This window comes from Pimephales promelas, chromosome 22 (genome assembly GCF_988280905.1).
Source record: "Pimephales promelas chromosome 22, fPimPro1.hap1.1, whole genome shotgun sequence".
Classification (NCBI taxonomy): Eukaryota; Metazoa; Chordata; class Actinopteri; order Cypriniformes; family Leuciscidae; genus Pimephales; species Pimephales promelas.
The window spans coordinates 28,064,004-28,086,343 of NC_142790.1; the positions used below are offsets into that span (position 1 = coordinate 28,064,004).

Genomic DNA, 22,340 nt, shown 5'->3' on the forward strand with positions numbered 1-22,340 from the left:
CCACACAGTTCTGATGTAAAGCTAACTGTACACTACATTTACACACACTACAGTAACACCTGTTATATATGTACTGTATATATATTCAGAGCCAACTGATCCATAAGAGACAGGCAGATTGCTGATTACAGACAAACAGAAACCATTGGATCACACGAAACTGCACTTCAATACTCTTACTAATAGGCAGAAAACAGAACTGAGAAGGACAGAGACTGAAATACATTCAGTCTGAATGAGGATTTGATGATTTAAGACAGTTTCTATTAGTCAAGATGAGCATTTTCATGAAGTGATTCATATAACAAACTCATCTCTCTTCCTCTCGCTCTCTCACACACACCAAACTCAGCTTTTCACACACCACTGATTAAAATACCAAATTTCAGCTGTTGAAGGAAAATTTCCACATCTCACAATTCACTTCCTATTCCATAAAGCAGCATTTAAACCACCACTAAGCAGTGTCAAACCACATCTTAAACCATTACAAAACCAGCTCTCACTTGGATCACTTCGGCAAGGAAGTTGAACAGAAACGATCCACTGTAACATTGGATTTGACTGTCGCTCGAGCAATTAAAGAGACAGAATCCCTCAAAACACACACATTTACATTAAATATAACCTATAGATTGACACGTGTTGTTTGTTGTGATGTTATGATCTATTTAATCTGTGTTTAGAAAAGTGATCTTACTCGTGAAGCACAGGCAGACCTTTGGATGGACCGATCTGATCTTGTCTTCCTTGATTTGCCCGTTTAACTTTGGTCCGGAATGAGCAATTTATTCCAAAAAACCTTCATAAATACGCGCTTTCGGTCCCCACGAGCTGCTTTTTCCGCCGATCCATGCTCGTTTGTGGATGGGTTGATGTGTGATGTGATCTGGATGGTTTGATCTACTGCATTAATCTCGCAGGGTTCCTCATACTCTATGGTAATAATCACAAGGAACAGATCACTGCGCAATCGACGTAAACCCGCACTCGATCACGGCGCTGCGCTGCTCAGATTGCGCAACTCCCGTTCGGAATACGGATTTCTGAAACTCGTTTCCCGAAATGCCTTGTGTGTATTGGAGAGAGAGGTTCAATTCTTATTGGACCGCAAATGTTGTCGGCCAGAAACTGTTTCCTAGGAAACACACAATGTTATTCCTACAGGGGGCGCTCGGCGGCCCAGTTAACCTGAAACCTCACGACGGTTTTTTTTTTTTTTATTAAAAATATTTGTTTGATAAAACTATGTATTTTTAAATCTACCGATTTTTTTTTTTTTTTAAAATAGCATATGCCTATAAAAGTATTATTTTCAATCCTCATTCTGCCAATCCAATGGTCCATCCTGATAAGCGCAAAGAAAAGTAACGGTTATCACGTGACAAGGCCTCGACATCATTTTACAAACAAAAACGAGTGAGATATTTTAATTGTTGTTGAATGTATTGTTAACAAACAGGATAATTAATATAAAGTACTTGAATATATATTAGATATTTACATATTTTAAAAAAGTTCATACTTTGTTCTCATCATAAATATGATGTGATAGCGTAAGTAGGCCTGCTGCCTATTCTGAGGTAACATTTACTATGAAACTCTTGTATAATTACCGATGATTAATAAAATATATGTAGATATTTCAGCACTATTGTTTTGATGGTGAATAGCGCCATCTAGCGGAAGACAGTACTGTTGACTGCAGCAGTGTAATAATCATTATCTATCAGAGGTTCCAAGTGCCCCATCTAGTGGTTAACAGTGGAAGTTCTAGGAAAATTATTTCCTTTAGTATTTGTGGTTTCAAGCTGTTCTCGGAGCCAGGCAGCATTGATTTATGCATATAATAAATATAAGTTATGGTTTATTTGCATGTGGAAAGAATGAAAAAAAAAAAAAACACACAATGAATTTAAAGAGAGGCTGAATATTTTTTATGTCTACATTTAAATGTCTTTGGCCTAAATGAGTATTATTATATTTTAACCATATACTTTATGTCAACATTTATCAGAGAGAGAATAAATAATAGAGTCATTGAATAGTAACAGAATTTAGATTTATTTGCTGCAGTGATCGCTCTGTTAGCAGGACTTTGTACTAATCCAGATCTCGGTTGCGTGGGAAAAAAAGAAAATCCTGCAAACTTCATTCCCAGTTTCAGAAACAGTTTCAGTAGCGTTTCTCATGTATACATTCTTTTCAGTCTGTTCTCATAGCAGCATGTGAACTGATTTAATCCTGGTAATTCCATGTCATTTGAGCTTATCACATGAGCCAGGAAATATTACATATCCCAGGATTTCTTTTTGGGTTTGTCCCCCAAATATTTTTGCTTGGCTCTGTATTGTGGGTTTGTTCCCTCACACTTATTAATTTAGAAAAGTTTGCTTTGCACCCTAAAAGAACATTTAATGATTGTAAAAGGTTAGCAAATCCCCCAAATCAGTGTTGAAATGTTGATTCGCCCATGAATAAAATGTTGAAATGCTGTCTGGGTAGGAACTTTAAAAGTCATATTATTAATTATAATGTGTGCATTTTGTATTTTTTTTATAACACATAAGCACTATCCCTTCTACTGCTGTCATAACCATCATGGCAAATTTTAGACAATAATAATAAAAAAAACTGATTAAATATTTATATGTATGTATGCATGTAAAAAAATATGGTCCCACTTCATATTAAGTGGCTTTAAGTAGGCTACTGTGTACTTACATCGAAAAATAAGTACAATGTACTTATTGTGTGGATGTTGTATTGTGACACACTTTTGCTGCTATTGGGGACAGGAGTGCTGGTATGGGTTGGGGGCAACAATGTAATTACAAATGTAATTGCATTCATTAATTACTGCAGGTATTTTTAAAATATGAGTACAATGTAAAAACATGTATGTACACAATAAGTCAATTGTATCAAAGTATTAATTTTAATGTAAGTACATAGTACTTAAAGCCACTTATAGGCTATAAAATGGGACCATAAATATTTATTTTCTTATTAGGTCTTTATTCCAGGACAAATAGGCTACCTTATTTTTCAAGAATTAAGCTAGTCAAAAGTGCACATAATTAAATAATTAGACATACTGGCCAATGGCCATATATCAAAAGGACCTGTCATCAAATGATAATAATTAAAATCACTCCCTTTTTTAGACGACCGTGTTCTCTCGTTACCAAACGAAACTCAATTTAAAATGAGCAAGACAGGACAAAAAGAAAAAGAAAAATCAAAGTTTACTTTCGGGAGCAACGAGAGAGACAGCCTACTACATGAATGAAGCACACACGTGTTTGATTTTTCTTTTAAACCCATAGAAATAGAATAACCGGCTAGAACGGAAGTTAAACTTAATTACCGTTCATCGTGGGCGGGGCTTAATGGACCGGGATTTGCGCGATTGGTCAGTTACGATCGGTCTAATAAATAATAATTATTTCTATGCATTTTCTATTACTTTCAATTTTCAGATCCTAGTCTATTAAACGTATTATGTTATTATCCAGGGCGCCTATTTTTGTTGATATAATTTGACAGTCGCTACAATAAACAGAAATAATGAACATTTAATATTATTAATACACAAGTAAATGTCAATTTAAGACACGTATCTTCTTTTATCATGAAATAAAACAATAATTGTAATATCAAAAAATGTATTTATGAAGAAGCGACGTTGGCAGCGTTGTCACGTGGTACCTGATACTTTTCTGAGCGCAGGCCCGATTTTTTTTTAATCACTTCATGGAAATTTCAGCAGCAGATATTAATTTATATATTGTATATACATATATATAATTATAGCATTCAAACGATTATACTTTGCAGTGTGCAAATATCCAAATAAGGTAAAAATCGTCTCGAAATCTGCCTGAGGTGAATATCGAAGCTCGGCTTGATGAGCGGCCGCGCGCCCCCTGGAGGAAGAGCAGTTTGTGGCTTAGAGGAAACGGTTATTATTAGACACATTTGATGCCCAAAATGTACTAGCGTCAGTAGACGGTTCACTGTTTAGAGATACAAGCAACAAGTGTGTGGACAGTATGGTCTTAGTGAGACCGGTGCTTTATGTTTTCATCGATGGAATCATATCAGAGGAATATCAGACGTGAAACACTGTCTGGAGGAGTTAAAAACTTTCGCTCGTTGACTGAGGCGTTTGGAGTTTGAGAAACTCAACGACCTCTTTGTGTTGAAGGTAAGCGTGTGTTTATCCGACATCCATTTAACTGACTGACTGTGTTTGTTGTCATCAGCAGTGAGCGTTTTGTTACCAAACCTGAAGCTGGTTTAGTAAATTATATTCGGTTGTGTTTTTGGGAGATTTTCGTTTTGCGCGCTCATGTTCAGCGGTTGTCATGGCGATCAGATGTCGCTTTGCGTAAAACGATCAAAGTTTTACAGACACACACCAACACAAACTCAGTTCCTTTGTGAATAATCCGTTTTTTTTAAGGATTTTAAATATTATTTGATAATTCTGCAGGATTTTGTGTTTCTATGGCAATAAGAATGTGATTGTTTGTGTGTCACTGCATATGTGTGTGTGTGTGTGTGTATAACATTACTAGTGCTATTAGTAATGTTTCTGAAAGAAGTCTCTTATGCTCATCAACAAGCCTATGCTAATCTTATTTTTTTTTCTTAGTTTAATCTTAGTTTATCTTAAGTTTTTCAATTTATGGTTAATATTTTTTATCCAAACTTGCTCTGTTGCTTTTTTTAAAAAAAAAATAAAACAACAATAAAAGTTCCAAGTAACATTTTTTAAGATAGGTTTTTATTAAAAATCAGACAGTTTATACCTCCTATTTACATTTCATGTCAAAATGACTTTTAATTGAGAAATTGAAAACTGAAATTGAATTGAAATTGAAAATTGATCTTAATCGTATTCAAGTAATGTTTCCCCGTGCCAGTGTACAGCATTTTCAACTTCTTTATTGTCTTTAGGTCAAATAAAGAAAAGAAAAAAAATGTATTCAGGCCATTGTCTGGATGAACTGAATAACGTAATAGATTTGGACAATACAATCAGTGACCACATCAGTGACCTGCATTTAAACAAACAAAACTTCATAGAAGTCAAAACTCCTACAAGTGTATGATGTTCTCAAGTAAACGTGTGTGTGTTTGGGTCAGTGGAATTGCAGGTTGAGAGTGTGTGAGGAAGTCAGATGGTAAGGTGTGTCCTGCATACAGCAGGGTCAGGAAAAGGATGCTTACACACACACACACACAGACACACACACACTCTCTCTCTCTCTCTCTGTTATGTGCCCATAATGACTAAAGGAAAGGGCTGCTATTGTTGCTTGTGTGTGTGTGTTTGTGAGTGGGAGACGTTGGATTGAGATGCATTTGTCCAGTTCCACAGGAAATGAGCTGATATGAAGTGTGTCATTTCCTCCATTCATAACCGTACAGCTCGTGAATCATTACATGGCTCGTGAAGTCGACCCTTTTATTTCTCGCTGACATTCAGAGAAGTGAGTCACAGGCGGGGAAAGTGAGCGTCGAGGGAGGCAGCGATGATGATGAGCTGTCAGGTGGGTGACTCACTTTGGCATTGCATTATCATCCCGTAAATATCAGCGGAAGATTAACGCAGGTGATCGTTTGAATGAGAGATTTGTAAAGTATGATGATGAAGTTTCAGTCACGCTAAGAGCATCTGTTCACGTCGAGCTGCGACTCTGTTTGAACTTGTAGAGACGCTGGAATACGACTGATTTCTGCTTCCTTAGGGCTTACATTACACACACACACACACATACACAATGATGCAACATCCAGGATGTAAGGATGAAGGAAAGCATGCGTGATAATACAAATCTGTTTCCTGTAGTAAAGGTTCATGGATTTAAATGCATCATCTATCCCAGATGGCACTGTGTTTTGTGTTGAGCGACAGTGGTGGCCAAAAGGGATGTCCGTCCGGCCTATGAAAATGTACATCTTAACCCTTTATTCAAATATTATTAAAAATGCGTTAAAGTTTTTGTAGGCGTATTTTGTAGTTGTGCTTTGAGTCCGTTGTTTTATTTGTGATAATAACTCAAAGAACATGACATTATGAATTATATCATTATGAACATGTGCAAAAACAAGAGAGAACCAATGAAATAGTAAAATGTACATCTTAACCCTTTATTGGAATATTATTAAAAATATGTTAAATTAATTGTAAGCATGTTCTCTAGTTGTGTTTTGTTTTATTTGTGATAATAACTCAAAGAACATGACAAACTGTGCTGACATATATTTTTTTTTTCATATTTTTTGGCCAGGAGGATGTCATTATGAATGTGCAAAAACAAGAGAGAACCACTGAAATATTAATAACTCATTGTGTTGTAGGTAATACTAATGAATGCTTTTTTACTGTGAGCTATGCCTTTTTCTTTGGCATAGTAAAATAAAACCTGTAGCTGTTTTTGCCAAATAATTTTGTCAGATAAATACCTATACCAAATTTAGTGTTTTTTGTTTAAAATATTTAAAACATATAAAACATTTTCCTCATATTTTGATGTTTTAATCGAAGCAAAATTAAAAACAAATACCCCATTTTGGCCACTGCTTATTGCATTCACTTGAAGAAAAAAAAATCTACTCTGTTTTTCTGGATTAAACGAGTTAATTATCTCAGAATTACGAGATCATTTTTTATGGAAAAAAGTTTTTCATCTGATTAATGACTTGATTATCGCAAAAACAGAGCAACAACTTTTTTTCCATGAAAAATTATCTCGTAATTCTCGTTAATTCAGAAAAACAGAGTAGATTTTGTTTCCTCAAGTGAATGCAATACGCTTCCATACCTTCCATATCAGTTTCATATAAATAAATGCACTGCATTGCTATAAAATTGTGACACAGTATGCTGTTTGGAACAACATGTCCAAGGTAAAATATAACAGTTTAATTCACTTCTCCCCCCCATCCAATATAAACAAGTCCTCCTGTTTATCAGTAGAGTTGTTTTGTTCAGGTTTGAAAACCAATTGTCCGCGAACAACATTTAAAGGTGAAGTGGAACAGCTCTAGTGACGTTCGCTTCCACTTTTCCTGCATGAACATGATTAAACTGTCTCTTTGTGTCTCTTTCTCTCAGGATGGCTCTGGCGTGATGTTTGCAGGCTGTTATGCTGATGTATTCAGCACGGACACACTGATGGAGTAAGTCTTCGCGTTTTGGATTTCATTAACACTCACATCAATATTCATCATGTTTAAAAGCCCTAAAGACAGTCATTGATGGACTGTGCTTTTAGAGAAGCGTTCAGACGCCTATAAATCAGCCAATATTTGGCCATATTAACAATATCAGCATTAGCGGATTGAAACTAATGTTGGTACCAGCCAAAATGTACTAAACAGAATTTGCACTGGTTGCTTTTTCTCAAATTTATGTTAATATTCAGACCCTTTACTAAGATGCCAAATTAAGCTCAAATTGATTGACGCAATAATGATGAGCTGTGGTGATAATAATTCAATTTAACAGGAAGTGCTAATGTCATTTTCCTCGAATGAGTCTCAATTCGTTTTAAAGCCTGTCACATCTTCTGGCGTCACACAGGTTAGTTGAAGCTAGCTAAGGATAAAAATAGTGTCTTTGGCTCCTCCTACCACTCATTCATCAGTTTCCCTCCCACTGCGGCCCATATGTAGATTTATTGAAGGTGGGTGTGGCCAATAGGTGGAGACTTATAAAACTTTAAGTACAATTGAATCATGAGAAACACGTTTATTGTAGAAAAAATAGGTGAAATAATACAGAGTTGCCAGACGTATTGTTTTATGCATACTGTGTCACAGCGAAGTACGCATGTTTCGGACACGGGGGAGATGTCAGATGTGCCTGAGGCGTACTGCTTTATTAAAACTCACTGACGTCTCATCTGTGCTGGTTTCTGTTAGTGCGTATGTGAGCTGTCCTCAAGAGACAGATCGACATGACTCAGGACCGTCAGCATCAATAATCTGTGATTTGATTTAAAATCACCCTTGTCACTTGCTCGCCGGGTGTGGGCGAGAAAGAGAGAGGAAGACTCTAGAGGGCAATGTTTCTTCCTCACAGGGCTCCAGACTAACATTTCAGAGATGAGTTTTGGGGGGTGGGGGGATTTTTAATCATAAAGGTAAATTACGCATAAAATGACTATTGTTTTGCGTTAATAAGTGGAGTAATTAATAATATTTACAGCCACAGGCACAAATCAGGCCTTAGTTGAATTAGGGCATTTAAGTAGCTTTAAAGCTTTAACGCCATTTTTGTATGTAAGTCAATATGAATGTTTAGGGTCTAAATGAAAACTTTGTAATATACTTTTATTAAAAATTCTGAATAGTATTGTAAGAAAACAGTAATTTTACCTGATCAAAATCAGCTCTGTTTTCAGCACGCCGTTTCAGCGCATGCGTCTTTAAATGATAATGAGCTTCGCTGACTCCGCCCCTCTGTTCTGCGGGCGTTTTTAACGCAACGCATGTGGAGTGTTGCCTTGGCAACAGTTGAGGGTATGTTTTGGAGAGAGAATTGCAGCGGGAGTCTCTGAGCACAACCGCATCAGTTAGAAACGGAGTCGGACCCGGAACACACATTTCAGTACAATCAACTTGTAAAAGTGCATGTACCATTATATGACCCCTTTAGTAAACGTGCCGTTTCTCCTGGTTTCCGCGTCAGCGCTGTTCGATCTGATTTGGTTTACAGAGAATTCTGAATGCTTCTCATTAGATCTCGCAGCGATGATATTAATACTGTGGTGAATTCACACGCTTTCTCACTTGATGTAATATGGTGACTGTGGCATTGGTCTGCATCTGTCGGTGTGAATTCGCCATTTTATATGCAATTCAAATACATAAATCTGAAATTAAAATGTTTTAAAGTGTACTTCGAAATATTAATTTTTTTATTACACATTTTACACATTTTTATGAAATATGGTTTAGAATTCTTGTATACAATTAGTGGTGAAAGTGACCTAAACATTCTCTTATTGGATCTCATATAGTCCCTCACCAAACCGTGTCAGTGTTACTGTGTCGTGCTGGGGTGTGTTTCCCAAACAACGACGTACAGTAACTCGTTGCTGAACTACCAAAGTGAAGAAATCAATTAGCATCGGGGAAGAAATCAATTAGCTAGTCACGACTGTTTCCCAAAACCGTACCGTCACAAATTTGTCATTCAACCACGTTGGTTAATGATGTCACGCAGGTTATGGATTAATAACTTCTTTTAATGAATCCGTTTGAGATCGAATTAATGCTTGATTCTTTGCTGTAAATAACAGACATGGCATCTAAAGACCAATTCTCCTTTTCTTCTCAAATTCCTGTGATTTTATTTTATGTCCAGATTCAATCATAAACTTGTTCTTGTGTACTAAAGCACGTTCACACATGCACACTCTTCAAAAACGGCACTTTAAATCTCTAGAGAGACGTAAATGACATCTGTATATTATTACAATATTAAAAGATATAAATTTGCTTGTTTTTCTCAAGATAAGTATTTATTAAGCCCACATGTCATGCAAACAAGACATGATGCTCCTGATAACAGGGCGAGAGCTGGCGTTCCAACCACACAACTTTGCAATGCTGTTTGGGAATGAGCGCTCAAACGTGGCTTTAGGAAACACCGACTCGACATCTACACTGATAACGACTTGCGAGACTAGTTGGCTGACGATGTTTTCTGGAAACGCACACCTAATCGCGATGCTCAGACTGGCATTGTATAAAAGTGAAATATCATTTCACTTATCAAGAGTGTCAGGAAACACACGATCAGAGCAGTGTAAAAAATATGACTTATCACAGCCGTGAGGCCGTGACCTGAAGCTGTATTGATTGGAGAAGTCAGGTTATGACACATACTACTTGCTATTTTTGATGTTTCTCCCAAAGGCAGATGATATCATGATCGTCATTGTTGTAACTAGATGGTTTTTTTTTTCAACTCTAGATGTATGATATGCTCAGAGCCCTTGTCCGTGATGTTCACACATCCCCGTTTTGTTCATCAAACCCACTAAATGTTCACAAAAATAATTTTCTATCCTCAAAATGGGACAGATTTTTTAAGTCATATGTGGGGAGTGAAATGAGAGTGATACTATCTGTTCAAATGACCTAACATTTTTAAAATAATGACACTATTAAACAACTAACAAAAAACACTGCTACACAAAAAAACACTACTAACAAAAAAAAACAGGTCCAAACATTTATGTTTAATATGTAAGATTCTTGCACCAGACTTAAAGTCCAAAATGCTTTGCTTCAGACTGATCTCATGAAATATCGTATGTATGACACGCCAATTTGTATTTCCATTTTTGGCGTGCTATCAACACGCATAATCGCTTTTCAGCGTGTTTATGAACGCCGTTGACTTAAAGGAACACTCCGACTTTTTGGGACTTTAGCCTATTCACCTTACCCCCCAGAGTTAGATAAGTCCATACATACCTTTTTCATCTCCGTGCGTGCTATAAGTCTGTTTGACGCACCCACCGCTAGCCTAGCTTAGCACAAAGACTGGATGTGAATGGTTGCAGCTTTCATACTAATCCAAATGAGTGACAAAATAACGCAAACGTTTTCCTATTTACATGTTGTGGTTTGTATAGTCACAGAGTGTGCAAATATCAAGGCCATATGAGACACAGACATCTTTTGACCGTATAAATACTATATTTTCTGAAGGGGAAGCACTGCTACTTGGGCAGAGTGATAACAATCACCTGAGACGCACCGTGACGAGGAGCAGAGAGTTCGCTTCGCTCAGCGTTGGAATAAAGAGTCAGCAATTACTAACGTTAGATAGAAAAGCATAGTTTATCATGGGTGTTTGCTTTATTGTATGAGCTGTGACAATAAACAGGGGAGACCAGGTAATACAGTACCATGTTTCATTGATTTCCAACCAAAAACGCACCCAGATTTATAAATATCACATGAATAAATAATTATTATTACAGGAATCAATATATTTTAAATGCAATTTATTAGCTGAACCAAATGTATTCAACAGTAGCCTATATAATATACAGTATTGCATTACTATAGGATAGAATAAGGGGAAAGTAATAGCACAAATTGTTTTTGCACAATGAACTCACAGCCTATCGTACCCTTTTGCACGCTCAAGTTCGTTATTTCCATGGTTATTTCAAATTTAGGCTACTAGGCGCGCCGCGGGCAGGGTGCAAGTTCAACGCGGTGAACGCGCTCGTTTTTTTTTCCCAAGCGCGTCCGCACCGCATCAAGATAAAAACATATTCATACCCTAATCATATAATAGTGTCACTAACGTTACATTAGCTCTGGCTAAAGGCACTGTTACAGTAGGTCATCTAAAAACATAACGGAACACTTACCTCAGGCGCAGGTGATCCACTTGTCCTGTCTGTGCTATCGATGGGATGGCCGTATCCTTCAGCACATTATGGTCCGTGTGGCAAATTCCATTTTTTCAAAATAGTCGTCCTCATTGAAATGTACCGAGCAAACATAATGTCCCTTGATAATCTTAGGTGTGTTTGGATAAATATCCAGAGTAAGTTAGCCATTTCTTCATCCAGTCAGCGTTTTTAGTTGGAATTCTGTGAAACATGGTATTATCCCTGTTTACAGTCGCAGCTATTTACAATAGAGCGAAAACCCATGACTCTAAACTACGCTTTTACTATTTATAAATTGCTGACTCTATTACCCAAACACCGAGCGAACTCTCCGCTCCTCACCACGGCGTGTCTCCGGTGATGCGGTTATTACGCCGTCAAAGTAGCAGTGCTTCGCCTTCAGAGAATAGTTCCCAGGTTTTATACGGTTAAAAGATGTCTGTGTCTCATTTGACTTTGTTATTTGTACATTATGTGACTATACAAATCACAACATGTAAATAGGAAAACGTTTGCGTTATTTTGCCACTCATTTGGATTAGTATGAAAGCTGCAACCAGTCACATCGAGTCTTTGTGCTAAGCTAGGCTAGCGGTGGGTGCGTCAAACAGACTTATAGCACGCACGGAGATGAAAAAGGTATGTATGGACTTATCTAACTCTGGGGGGTAAGGTGAATAGGCTAAAGTCCCAAAAAGTCGGAGTGTTCCTTTAACGTTACGTTACATTAAGCCTTGTTCACACTACATGATTTTAAAACGTCGGGCTGAACTGTGCGGTTCACACTACATGACTTGCTCTCAGTGAAATCAGGAGTGTTCAAGTTGTTTAGCTGTTCACACAACACAACGTGATTGATCCACAACAGGAGGTAACTCACTACACGAGTTGACATCGCACTACATAGAGATACAACCACGATGGGATGATAAGAGCAAATCATTTGTGACTCAATGAGAGCTGTTCTATGGTACGGTCTAAATCCTGAAAATAATCAAATAAATAACGAGTTGACAACAACTGTCACCCAACGATTCTATCTTGTCGACAAACCACATTTTGTCACGAAAAAAACACGCAATAAATACATAAATAAATATTGCACCAATACCCAGCGAAGAAGAGAACACAACACGTGAATATGGACGTCAGACAGAGTGCTGCACACTGTTTGCGCGACGATCTGCTCTGAGGCAAAAAAAAGAGGAACTAAGATTTATCTGGTGTCCTCAACCCATGCGTTGCTATGATTGGCTGTACTCATGACATCACTGAGTTTGAGTCGCGCGACGGCTCTGGATATCTAGCAGGCTAGATATTTTTCTGGGCTCGGCGACGCGTCTGCGAGCGTTTTCGCTGCGTTGTTGGCTCTTTCATACTAACAGATTGGCAAGCGTTCATCGTCCGCTAATCCCCCGCGATTTGCACGCGATAACACCCTGACCTGTCGGCGAGCTCAACGATTTCCAAATCGGGCATAAATCGGGCTTAAAATCCTGTAGTGTGAACTTGGCTTAACTGTATATATATGACCTACCCCAACCCCATCCCTAAACCTACCCATCACTGGGGTTAATTAAATTTATGAGTCTTCCCCTAATCCCCTATCCTAGGGAAAAAATATCGCTCCCCAGATGTAGATCTACAGTTTCGCTCGGACATTTAACGGCGTGTACATACACGCGGAATCACTCGGACATTTAAAGAGAAACTAAACACTTAACCAACTTTTTTTAGTTAATGATCTGTAAGAATGGATCTTTATTAAAACCAGTCATTGATTTGAGTAACTTTTTTTGACATTTGTTTATAAAGTGTTTTATTTCTACAATATATGGTGTAAAAACGTCTTAGTGCTGCCCTCTTCAGGTTGAACGGTGGCTACTGCAGTTGAATTTTCCTATTGGATGTTCCGCACTTCGTGACGTACGCAGGTTTCCGCTCACCACGTGCAGTATAAAAACCATCTTCTGTCGTCAAAACCACTGTAGGGAGTCAGGAATTGGAATTGTGAGTATTGAAAACGATCAGGATAGAGTGTTTTAGCATCTATTTCGTTCCCTCCATCTCCGCTGGGGTCAGCCCACTTTTTCAGCATTTTCAAATATTGCCAGTGGGTGGAGTCAGGCTCTGACCAGGGGTTTAGTTACCCTTTAACGGCGTAGACATACACGCAAAAGATGTTCGTTTTGCCGTGGACATACACGCGGATAGCTCAAAATGCGTATAGATAACACGCCACTTGACTTGAAAGTGGCGTGTATGTTTACGCAAAGTCATGATGCCATGTTTGCTTTAAGAAACGAGAAGTGTGTGTGTGTGTGTATGTTTGCGCTGATAGCTGATGGGTGATTTGGCTCCCTTGATTATCTTGTCCTGAACTGCACATTTTGTTACATCCATTCCCTCCATGTTCAGCTTCTAGCAGGAGAGAAAAACTGCAGACGGCAGCAATAGCAGGATCCGCAGGGGGGGAAAGATGCCTGGACGAAGTTACATGTGAGGAGACAATTCATTCTCACCGAGAGCAGCCGACACAGTCCTGTAAATCTGCCATGAATGTGCAAGATATATTCGGAGAGCTGCGCTCGGTTTTGCTTGCAGCAGGCAAAAACGTGCCAGTTTGATGCTAATCTTTGTCCTTTCTTAAATCTTTTTTCGTGTGTATGTTAATTCAGTTTCAATATCAGGCCAGCATATTAAAACAGTGGATCTAGTGAAGCAAACAAAAGGCAAGCGATGCTCTCCCATTCTCTGCCGGTATTGATTTTGTGAACTCGACTCTCTGAAGTGTCTTTATCAAAGACTGACACACACACACACACACACACTCACTGATTCTAGCTGGTGTTGCCTTCTCACTTCATTTTTAGTCACTCTTTTTTTCCCCTCCTCTGCTCTAGATGATATTTATTCTTTCAGAGCGCTCGGCACACATTTGAGAGAGAGAGAGAGAGAGAGAGAGAGGGAGGCTGAGAGGGAGAGATGCAGGATGCTGATGATGTTGCCGCAGCACTGATGATGCTCCGGGGAGAATGCTGAAAGACACACTAAACTCACTCGTGCCTGTCTCTGGGAGAGACCCCCGCGCCTGCAGCGCTGCTTTTAAGGGAAGTTATAAGCGTCTCTATTTTCAGTGTGAGAGCGAGCGAGGCTCAGGCGGGCACGCGACTGCTGCCGCTCCACGTTCGCCGATGTTCACAGGGGAATTGTGGGGATGTGAGAGGAAAGGAGAATGAGTGATTGAATTACTCATGTAAACAACAGCTCGTGGAAGAACATCAGAACGCGAACGCACACGTATGCAAGGGACAGAATGGCAAGTTTCGGGAAACTTACAGATTACTTTAACCGTCGGCGTTCCAGAGATGAGCTCATCACTCGGAGGGATGCGCGCCGCAGCGGCAGCTACTGTTGCACGGTAGCCGAGGCCAGGTACTAAAACCGCGGGGTTTCAGAGTGCATTCTAGGAATTTTGTGCTCTGAGATTTCCAGACTTTTATTTTGTAAACAGCTGGTGTATTTTGTTAATACTCTAATAATGCTGATATATGAATTTCATGTGGCATTGCCTCAAAAAGAGATGAATCACCTGTAAATATAGCGGATAAAATCGTTTTGTATATTTTGGTTAACAGTTCTCGATGGGTGTAGAGAGGGTTCGAGTGCGGTCAGTTCACCTGGACGTCTGGTCAGTGGGAGGACAGAACAGGGCAGGTTGAGAGAAATGAGCAGCCAATGAAATAAGAGGATCGAGAACAGACAGGGATTGAACTGAATCATCAGGATGTTTTAGTCATGACTTTGAAAACTGAAAAGGTGTGCTTATACATCAAATCTCTGAATGCAGTTTAGTGACTTTATTGCTCAGGTTACTGTATGTTGCATTTGAGTTTGTTTTAAAATTCCCTTACAGTAAGAGTAGAGATAGAACTATTAAATGAATGTGCAGCAGCTCAGATCATTTCTGTGTCTTGGCAAATTTCAGCACAGTTTGAGACGTTGTTGTTCTCTCATGAAACTCTAGAAGAGATTACCAGGGTCTTTTTCTCAGGAGAAACAACTGAGAAGCAGGAGACTTCGAGGAATGATCATTCGCTCATCATTTACTCACTCTCATATCATTTCAAATCTAACGATTTTCTGTTTTTGAACACATTCTATAGAATGAGAGCATATATGGGGCTGGGAATTTTCAGTCAGTTTTATATTTATATTATTAACTTTTATTTATATTTTACTTTTATTTATATTAACTTTTATTTTAAAATGATGATGATAAATGATGATTTTCAATTTGTAGTTTTGTATGTTATTAGGTTTTTTTTACATTTCGGATCAGCTATTTTTTTAAGTTTTAGTAATTTTAGTTCTTTAACCTAAACCTAATGTCTTATGATATTTATATTTTATTTTATTTTTTTTTAATTTTTTTTACATTTCAGATCAGCTTTATTTTTAAATTTTAGTAATTTTAGTTCTTCAACTTAAACTTAAAGTCTTATGATATTTATATTTTATTTTATTTAAGCTTTATTTCAAATGACAAACAATTTTTAATAGTTTTATTTAACAATAACAAACTAGAGCGAAGTTTCCATTCAACTACTGAACTACTGTTCCATTCAAAGTTGCAAATTTAATTTAAATGCTCAAAATTTTGCATAAAATATTTGTGGATAAAGCTGCGTTTCCATCCAATGTGTTCAAGAGAACAAAATCGTCACTTCCTGATAAATTTGGTGCAAAATGTCTGTAATAAACATGGAATCAATGACGCCACTGTGGCTCTTTATTCCTCCATCATAAATGACTTGCATTTCAGAGCGCACAGACGAAACGCAATAAACACTGTCATGATCTCTTGCGTTCGGATGCTGGTGTTTGGGAACACGATCAAGCGAGACGCTTCTGAGAGAGAATTAAAACAAATCATTCTGATAACTCTGGTATTTTCAGAACGACCAAACCAACATTTGAGATGCTGTGCGATGATTGGATAACTGGACTAATCAGTGGACCAATCAGTTTTTTGGGAATTTATTCGGTATATGTGTTTATTTATCTACATTTTTTGCGAATGTCTTTTAAATCGGATTTAAAAAAATGTCAATTCTGCAGTATCCCAAAATGTGCATAAAATAGGTGGATGGAAACAGTAAATCATTTTAAAGTCTGTACTTCTGTAAGAACATATTTATGAGTAAAACATGGTATTAAACTGTAGGTCAGGGCTTGGTTTTATCCACTGAACTGATTAAAGCCAGGTGTTTGCTGGGGTTGGAGAAAAATCTATGTCAGAGGCAGAGCAAGTTATTAAGTTTTGATAAAAGATTACGAAGAATTCAAAAAGAAAAGTGGAATAAGACCAGGAACATGTGTTAAAGTCAATGGTCTCTTAAGATTTCATGTTCTAGTTCTTAAATCTAATTTTTATTGCATGCCTCCAAAACCTATTAACTGAATTCTCTTTATGACCCTAAATTTAATTAGTCCACAATATGATCTAGATAAATAATTTGTCACATTGGTCATAATTAAAGAGGTTTTTGTAACCAATTTTGCTTTGCCATTGCTTTATAAAATAAATAGTTTATCTGGGAAAGATTAATGATAGGACAACCATATTAAGCCTTCAATATTTGATCAATAGTGAAAGTATATTTATGGGCATGCTCTTCACATCTGTGCTTTTTTTGGGATGTTTTGGAGCATGTTGTTTTTTATAAAACGCAGAACATATTTTTGCGCTGTTGCTTTGATTTACTTCAGTGTTTTGGATCGTAAGCTCGTTGCATAACCCAGCGCCTGTTCGGATCACAGACAGACGCCGTCACATTCTGCTGTAGAATTTCCTGAAGCCGTTTGGAATTCGCTGGTCCGTCGTTGCCAGACATTCACACATGAATGCGGCCAGATCTCCACACGCTGCTACTCTCCATCCTGCACGAGTGTTTTCAACGTTACTATAACCCGATAGACCGATACAGACTAGTTCATCTAATGCATGCAAACTAATTAAGACAACATGTTTCAGCTGTTTGAGATCATTTTAATCAGTTTTAGTCCATTTGATGTGGTTGTCCGACTCCTAATTATTAAACTGTAACATTATAAACACACTCAGAGGAAAATCACATGTAAAAGAAATCAAAAATAAAGTGTTCAAATATACAAGCACACACATGCATAGTGCAGTTATACAATGCAAAACATTGATTGTTCGTTCTTTTATAGTGGAGGTTATTAATGTGATTGATAATTGATCTGTTGGTTATGATTGCTTGTTTGTATTCCAGGTCGTTGGAGCGACGGCTGCAAAGGCCTCTGTTGGCCAAATCCAGAACATTACCCAGCATCCCCCAGTCCCCTGCTGCCATCCGTGTGCAGCAATCTGAGAACGTTTGTGAACGACAACACCGCCCACGTGTTCCTTCCAGCCCTGGTGGTCTTGAAGCATGTACGCTGCCCCCTGCAGGTATTGTGTGTGCGTTTGTGATCATTCATGTTCATTTGAAACGCATATCAAAACATATTGTATTTAACTCTTGGTTTGATGTTTTGTAGAGTGACAAGCAAAAAAGCCTGAATCTCATGACACATTTCACCTCGAAATCAAAATGAGAAATAAGAGAAATTATATAGGCTATATATTTATATTGAATGAAGGACAATATTTTTAATAGTTGCGTTTTTAATAATTGTAATTGTTCTTGTGTTGATTTTGTTTTAATTATAATCTGCATATTAAAGGTACACTATATAACATATGGCCCTCCGGTTATTAAAAAACAATAATGCATATGTTTTGCAGCACCTGTGTCTAGATGGAAAGGATCTCCAAAGACGTTATTGTAGCTCTGCATATTCATAGACAGTATTTACTTGATAATAAATTCCAGCGCAGCAACAAAATGACCTTTCTCAATCGATAATGTTTCACAATGAACTCTGTTAGAGAGCTACATGTGACAATTTATCTGTTCAATAAAATACCTACTGACCTGGTGAGTGATAAAAACATTAATCTCTCAGTTCTCTCCATCTCTGAAAAGCCTAGCCAATGTTGATTCTTGTTTTATTACGAGCTCTCGTATTGCCGGCAGACTCTCCTCTGTTTCGCGTTTGTTATAAGCGGGTGAGGTTTAGCGGCTCCACGATCAACTCCCACACCAGACACGCATGAAAACTTTTCTATGTTTGCGGATATGGGCGAGTGACGTATGTACTCAATTTCCCATGAAAACTATACCTTGGGCCTAAAACATAAACACAGGCTTACCATAGTGAATCAGGTTAAGTCAAAAACAAGTTTTGGAAGAGGGATTGATGATGTATAATTAACTAATTATTTAAATTTAGTTAATTGTAACCAAAAAGTTGCATAGTGTCCCTTTAAATTTATACTGTACAACATTTTTTACATTACAATAATGTTTTTTTTTATTATTTTAGAGTTAAAGACATCCTAAAAACGTTGCAGTTCAGTAACACTTATTGGTACAAATAAATAATAGGCTCCATTTTCTTCATGAAAAACGTAATTTGGATTTTTTTCTTTTGATTTTAGGATAAAATCAATTTCGACCCTCATATTCTGAATACGTTTTATTTTGCAGCATTTGAATAAACAAGTTGATTTATTGAGGAAAAATAGTAAATATGATTGAAAACATCATCAATTGATAGAATTGGCAGTATAGTTGTGAATGGACGACTGGGACGAGACGACACGGTCCATTCACAACTCGCGCGAGCATTTTTCGGCGCATTGAGCCGTCTGCGTGCTCTCGATATTTACTTCTGCCTGCACTGCTCATCCAAATCCCCCCTTCGCTCTCTTTCTCACGCTTTTCTCCTCAATTCTCACGGCTGCGCTGCTCTTGTGTTAAGCTTCTGTGAAGGATTTTTTCACTGTCTCTCAAATGTTAAACCTAAAGTCTTTGGCTTCCTCCCCATTCTAGTTGCTTAGCAACTGCCATCGCCAACAGCGGAGCGTCGTGGCTGTTTAACACACACATACACTCCGAATCCCAGCCGTCTCCCTCAGTGTGTTTGACGTGCTCATTATGCTGGGATCATGCCAAATGAGGGCCGTAATGTCTCATAGCAACTCTGACCCACATTTGACTGACTCAACTGTAATAAACATGAATAACTCTGTTCCAGCGGCCTGACAGCTCCCTTATGTCCTCATCAGAAAGTCTGCAGATCTAGCCGTGAGGCAGGGGCTGCCTGGGAGTTACCACCAGCCAAATAGGGTTAAATATGGCGTGTGTTGATGTTTCACTGATGTGTGATCAGAATCGTACCCGTCTGTCTGTCCTCAGGCGAGATGTGGCGGCTCGAAGATGAGAACGAGAGGGACGTCGCTCCGGGTGGCGTTGACCTGCGTCCGCGCTCTCAGTCGCCGTTCTCACACTTTCGGCGCCGGGCGGCGTATCTGAGGAAGAGCATGTCTGCGGATGATCACCTGGGAGATTCAGAGTTTGAGTCCGCCCAACCGGAGGGGAGGAGCTTAGCCGACCCCAAAGTCAAACTGAAGAGGAAGTTTGTAAGTACTTGTCTCCAAACTTGCTTTATTCTAAACTGAGTTCAGCCAAAAATGCGTTCGGTCAGTATTAAAGGACAACTCCGGCGCAACATGAACCTTTGACCGTTCTTTGAGATTTGTTTTCATGATAATCGAATTTAAAGAGTTTTATCTCTAAAAACTCTTTAGCGTATAATGCTAGTACTGTATATGGGGCATAGAGTAATGAAAAATAAAAATCGCTAGTTAATACCACTAACAAGGCTCAAAATAGCCCAACACTAATGCTGCGTTCATGTGCTATGGTAATTATGGAAAATACCAAAAGCCGACGTGGAAAATGCACATGAACACCCCCTCATGTGGTATTTTCTACTGGGCAACAAGAATATTTTGATGGACGAGTTGCCGAGATGAGATAACCTTTGAACTTTTCAAACTGGCGGAGAGCACCGCGAGAGTCGTGAATGGTAAAAATATATACTATTCATGATCTAGAAAATATATAGTATATTATTTACCTTTTGAGTTTTGATAAATCATTTTCTTGCTGTTGCAGATGAGTTAAGCAATCTAAAATAGTTTTAGCTAAATAACAGGTCTGGATCTCCATCTTTTTACCACATTACGACAACAAAAGCACTTGAACGCAACACACTGGTAAAATACCAATTCACAAGTGGAAAATATCCTACTTTCCATAGCACGTGAACGCAGCATAACACAGTAAAATAATGAGGGTCCATACATGCAAACCGAAGCATTGAGAACTCTGTAAGTGTACAGACCGTTTAATAAGAAAATATTTTAAAAAAGTATTTTTTCTTGGATTTTTATTTAAACTGATGAAATGCATTCAAGAGGTTAAATTTGAAATGAAATGCAAACGCAAATGAGACTTAAATTATTTTAGGTCTGTTCCTCACGCAAAGCTACATGTTTTTGACAGAATTCTCTTCTGCTCACCAAGGCTGCATTCATTAAAAAAAAATACAGTAAAAATAGTAATATTGCGAAATATTATTACTGTTTTCAATATGTAAAGTAATGTAATTGAAGTCATGCACACAGAAGGTTTTGTATTAATATTTAATGCGCTGTGTATAATAGCATGAAAGTCGAGCCCTCATTACCTGCCTGCGTCGTGTAATAGAGGCTCAGGTGTTCGAATGCAACCTGGCATGTGGAGAGGCTTCAGAAAGCTGAATGAGTTTCAGTGTTTCACAGGATGGGCTCTTCTTTGCACCTCTGTTTAGGGGTAAGACATCTATGTGCATGGTTGATTGTCTTAACTTCTTTTTAAGTTATCGTCAGAACAACTTGACCTGCATAACGGGTAGTTTTAGGGATAAGAAATGTTTCATAGCAATATTTTGAATGCAGCCCTTCAATAAGTCAAATAGGCATTGATAAAGAAGCTAACTAAGCTATATTGCACAAGACTATCGTAGTCCTCACAAAAAAATGGTGGCGTATAGGCTTTGTATAAAATAACAGGTATGTTGCTCACAGCAGGAAATTTGAAGTCAGAAGGAAATTGCTTTGAAATGTATTGTTGAAACAGTGAATTTGTTATAAAAGCACTTCAATGTTTGTGGCGGCGGGAGTATTTTAGTGATGTAGCTTCCCTGAAATGTGTCTTTTTGTCCATTTTTAAAGGGTTAGTTCACCCTGAAATGAAAATGAAGTCATCATTTTACTCACCCTGCTGTTGTTTTTATGCATCAAGCTTTAAAAAAAGACACAAAATGATCCCATTACAATAGTTTTTGTTAATTAATGCATTCAATTTCGGTTTGTTTTCCACCAAACCCTATCATATTCCTCCAGAACACTTGAAATATACGGCATGTGCCACATGGGATCATTCTGTGATATTTCACATCTCTTTTTAAAGCTTGATGCCTGCCATTAAATGAACGAGTGTGAGGCGAGCGCCTGAGCGGTGTGAGTGTGACCTTTTTTTCCCCGTTTTTTCATTTTTCCTTTTTTGGTCTGAAAAAGAAAGAATGGCATTAGAACAACACGAGAGTGAGTTAAATGAATATTTGATTTTTATTTTAGTGTGAACTATCCTTTTAACACAGCTACTAAAAATATAAGAATTAAAACACTAAGAATTGATCTACATAAACTCACTAGTAGTCAACCTCAAGTCAGTTGTCAAGTTGTCTATCATTTCATACCAGTTTATGTGTATTTTATAAGCTCTTTCCCTCCCGAATCTTTCATTTTCAGTGTAACGGTACAGTAAGCAGGTCATTTTGTTTTGTAATGTGGATGCAAGAATACTGTACGGTTTAATAGTTTTCACTACGCTGACACATTCAGAAATCGTTCCAGGGTTGCAGAAGGCTTTATTTTCAGAG

At 37.9% G+C, this 22,340-nt stretch overlaps 2 protein-coding genes across 7 annotated transcripts in view; one reads left to right on the forward strand and one right to left on the reverse strand.

Moving 5' to 3' along the window:
* Positions 1-1,038, reverse strand: part of capn15 (calpain 15) — a 28,007-nt gene extending 26,969 nt beyond the window's left edge. The window contains exon 1 of one of the 3 annotated variants that reach the window (XM_039684786.2): positions 701-1,038. The gene's annotated coding sequence lies outside the window, so the exon portion shown is untranslated. The remainder of the gene's footprint in view (positions 1-700) is intronic. The other 2 variants (XM_039684783.2, XM_089126004.1) reach the window with 2 other exon arrangements.
* Positions 1,039-3,986: 2,948 nt separating this feature from the next.
* ankfn1b (ankyrin repeat and fibronectin type III domain containing 1b) overlaps positions 3,987-22,340 on the forward strand; it is an 82,045-nt gene continuing 63,691 nt past the window's right edge. The window contains exons 1-5 of one of the 4 annotated variants that reach the window (XM_089125675.1): positions 3,987-4,210; positions 5,440-5,561; positions 7,130-7,194; positions 17,738-17,916; positions 19,769-19,992. In XM_089125675.1, the coding sequence (XP_088981801.1) occupies positions 5,544-5,561; positions 7,130-7,194; positions 17,738-17,916; positions 19,769-19,992 (486 nt within the window). In that variant the 5' untranslated portion in view covers positions 3,987-4,210; positions 5,440-5,543. Of the gene's footprint in view, positions 4,211-5,439; positions 5,562-7,129; positions 7,195-14,370; positions 14,874-17,737; positions 17,917-19,768; positions 19,993-22,340 lie in introns of those variants that run through there. The other 3 variants (XM_089125676.1, XM_089125674.1, XM_089125677.1) reach the window with 3 other exon arrangements.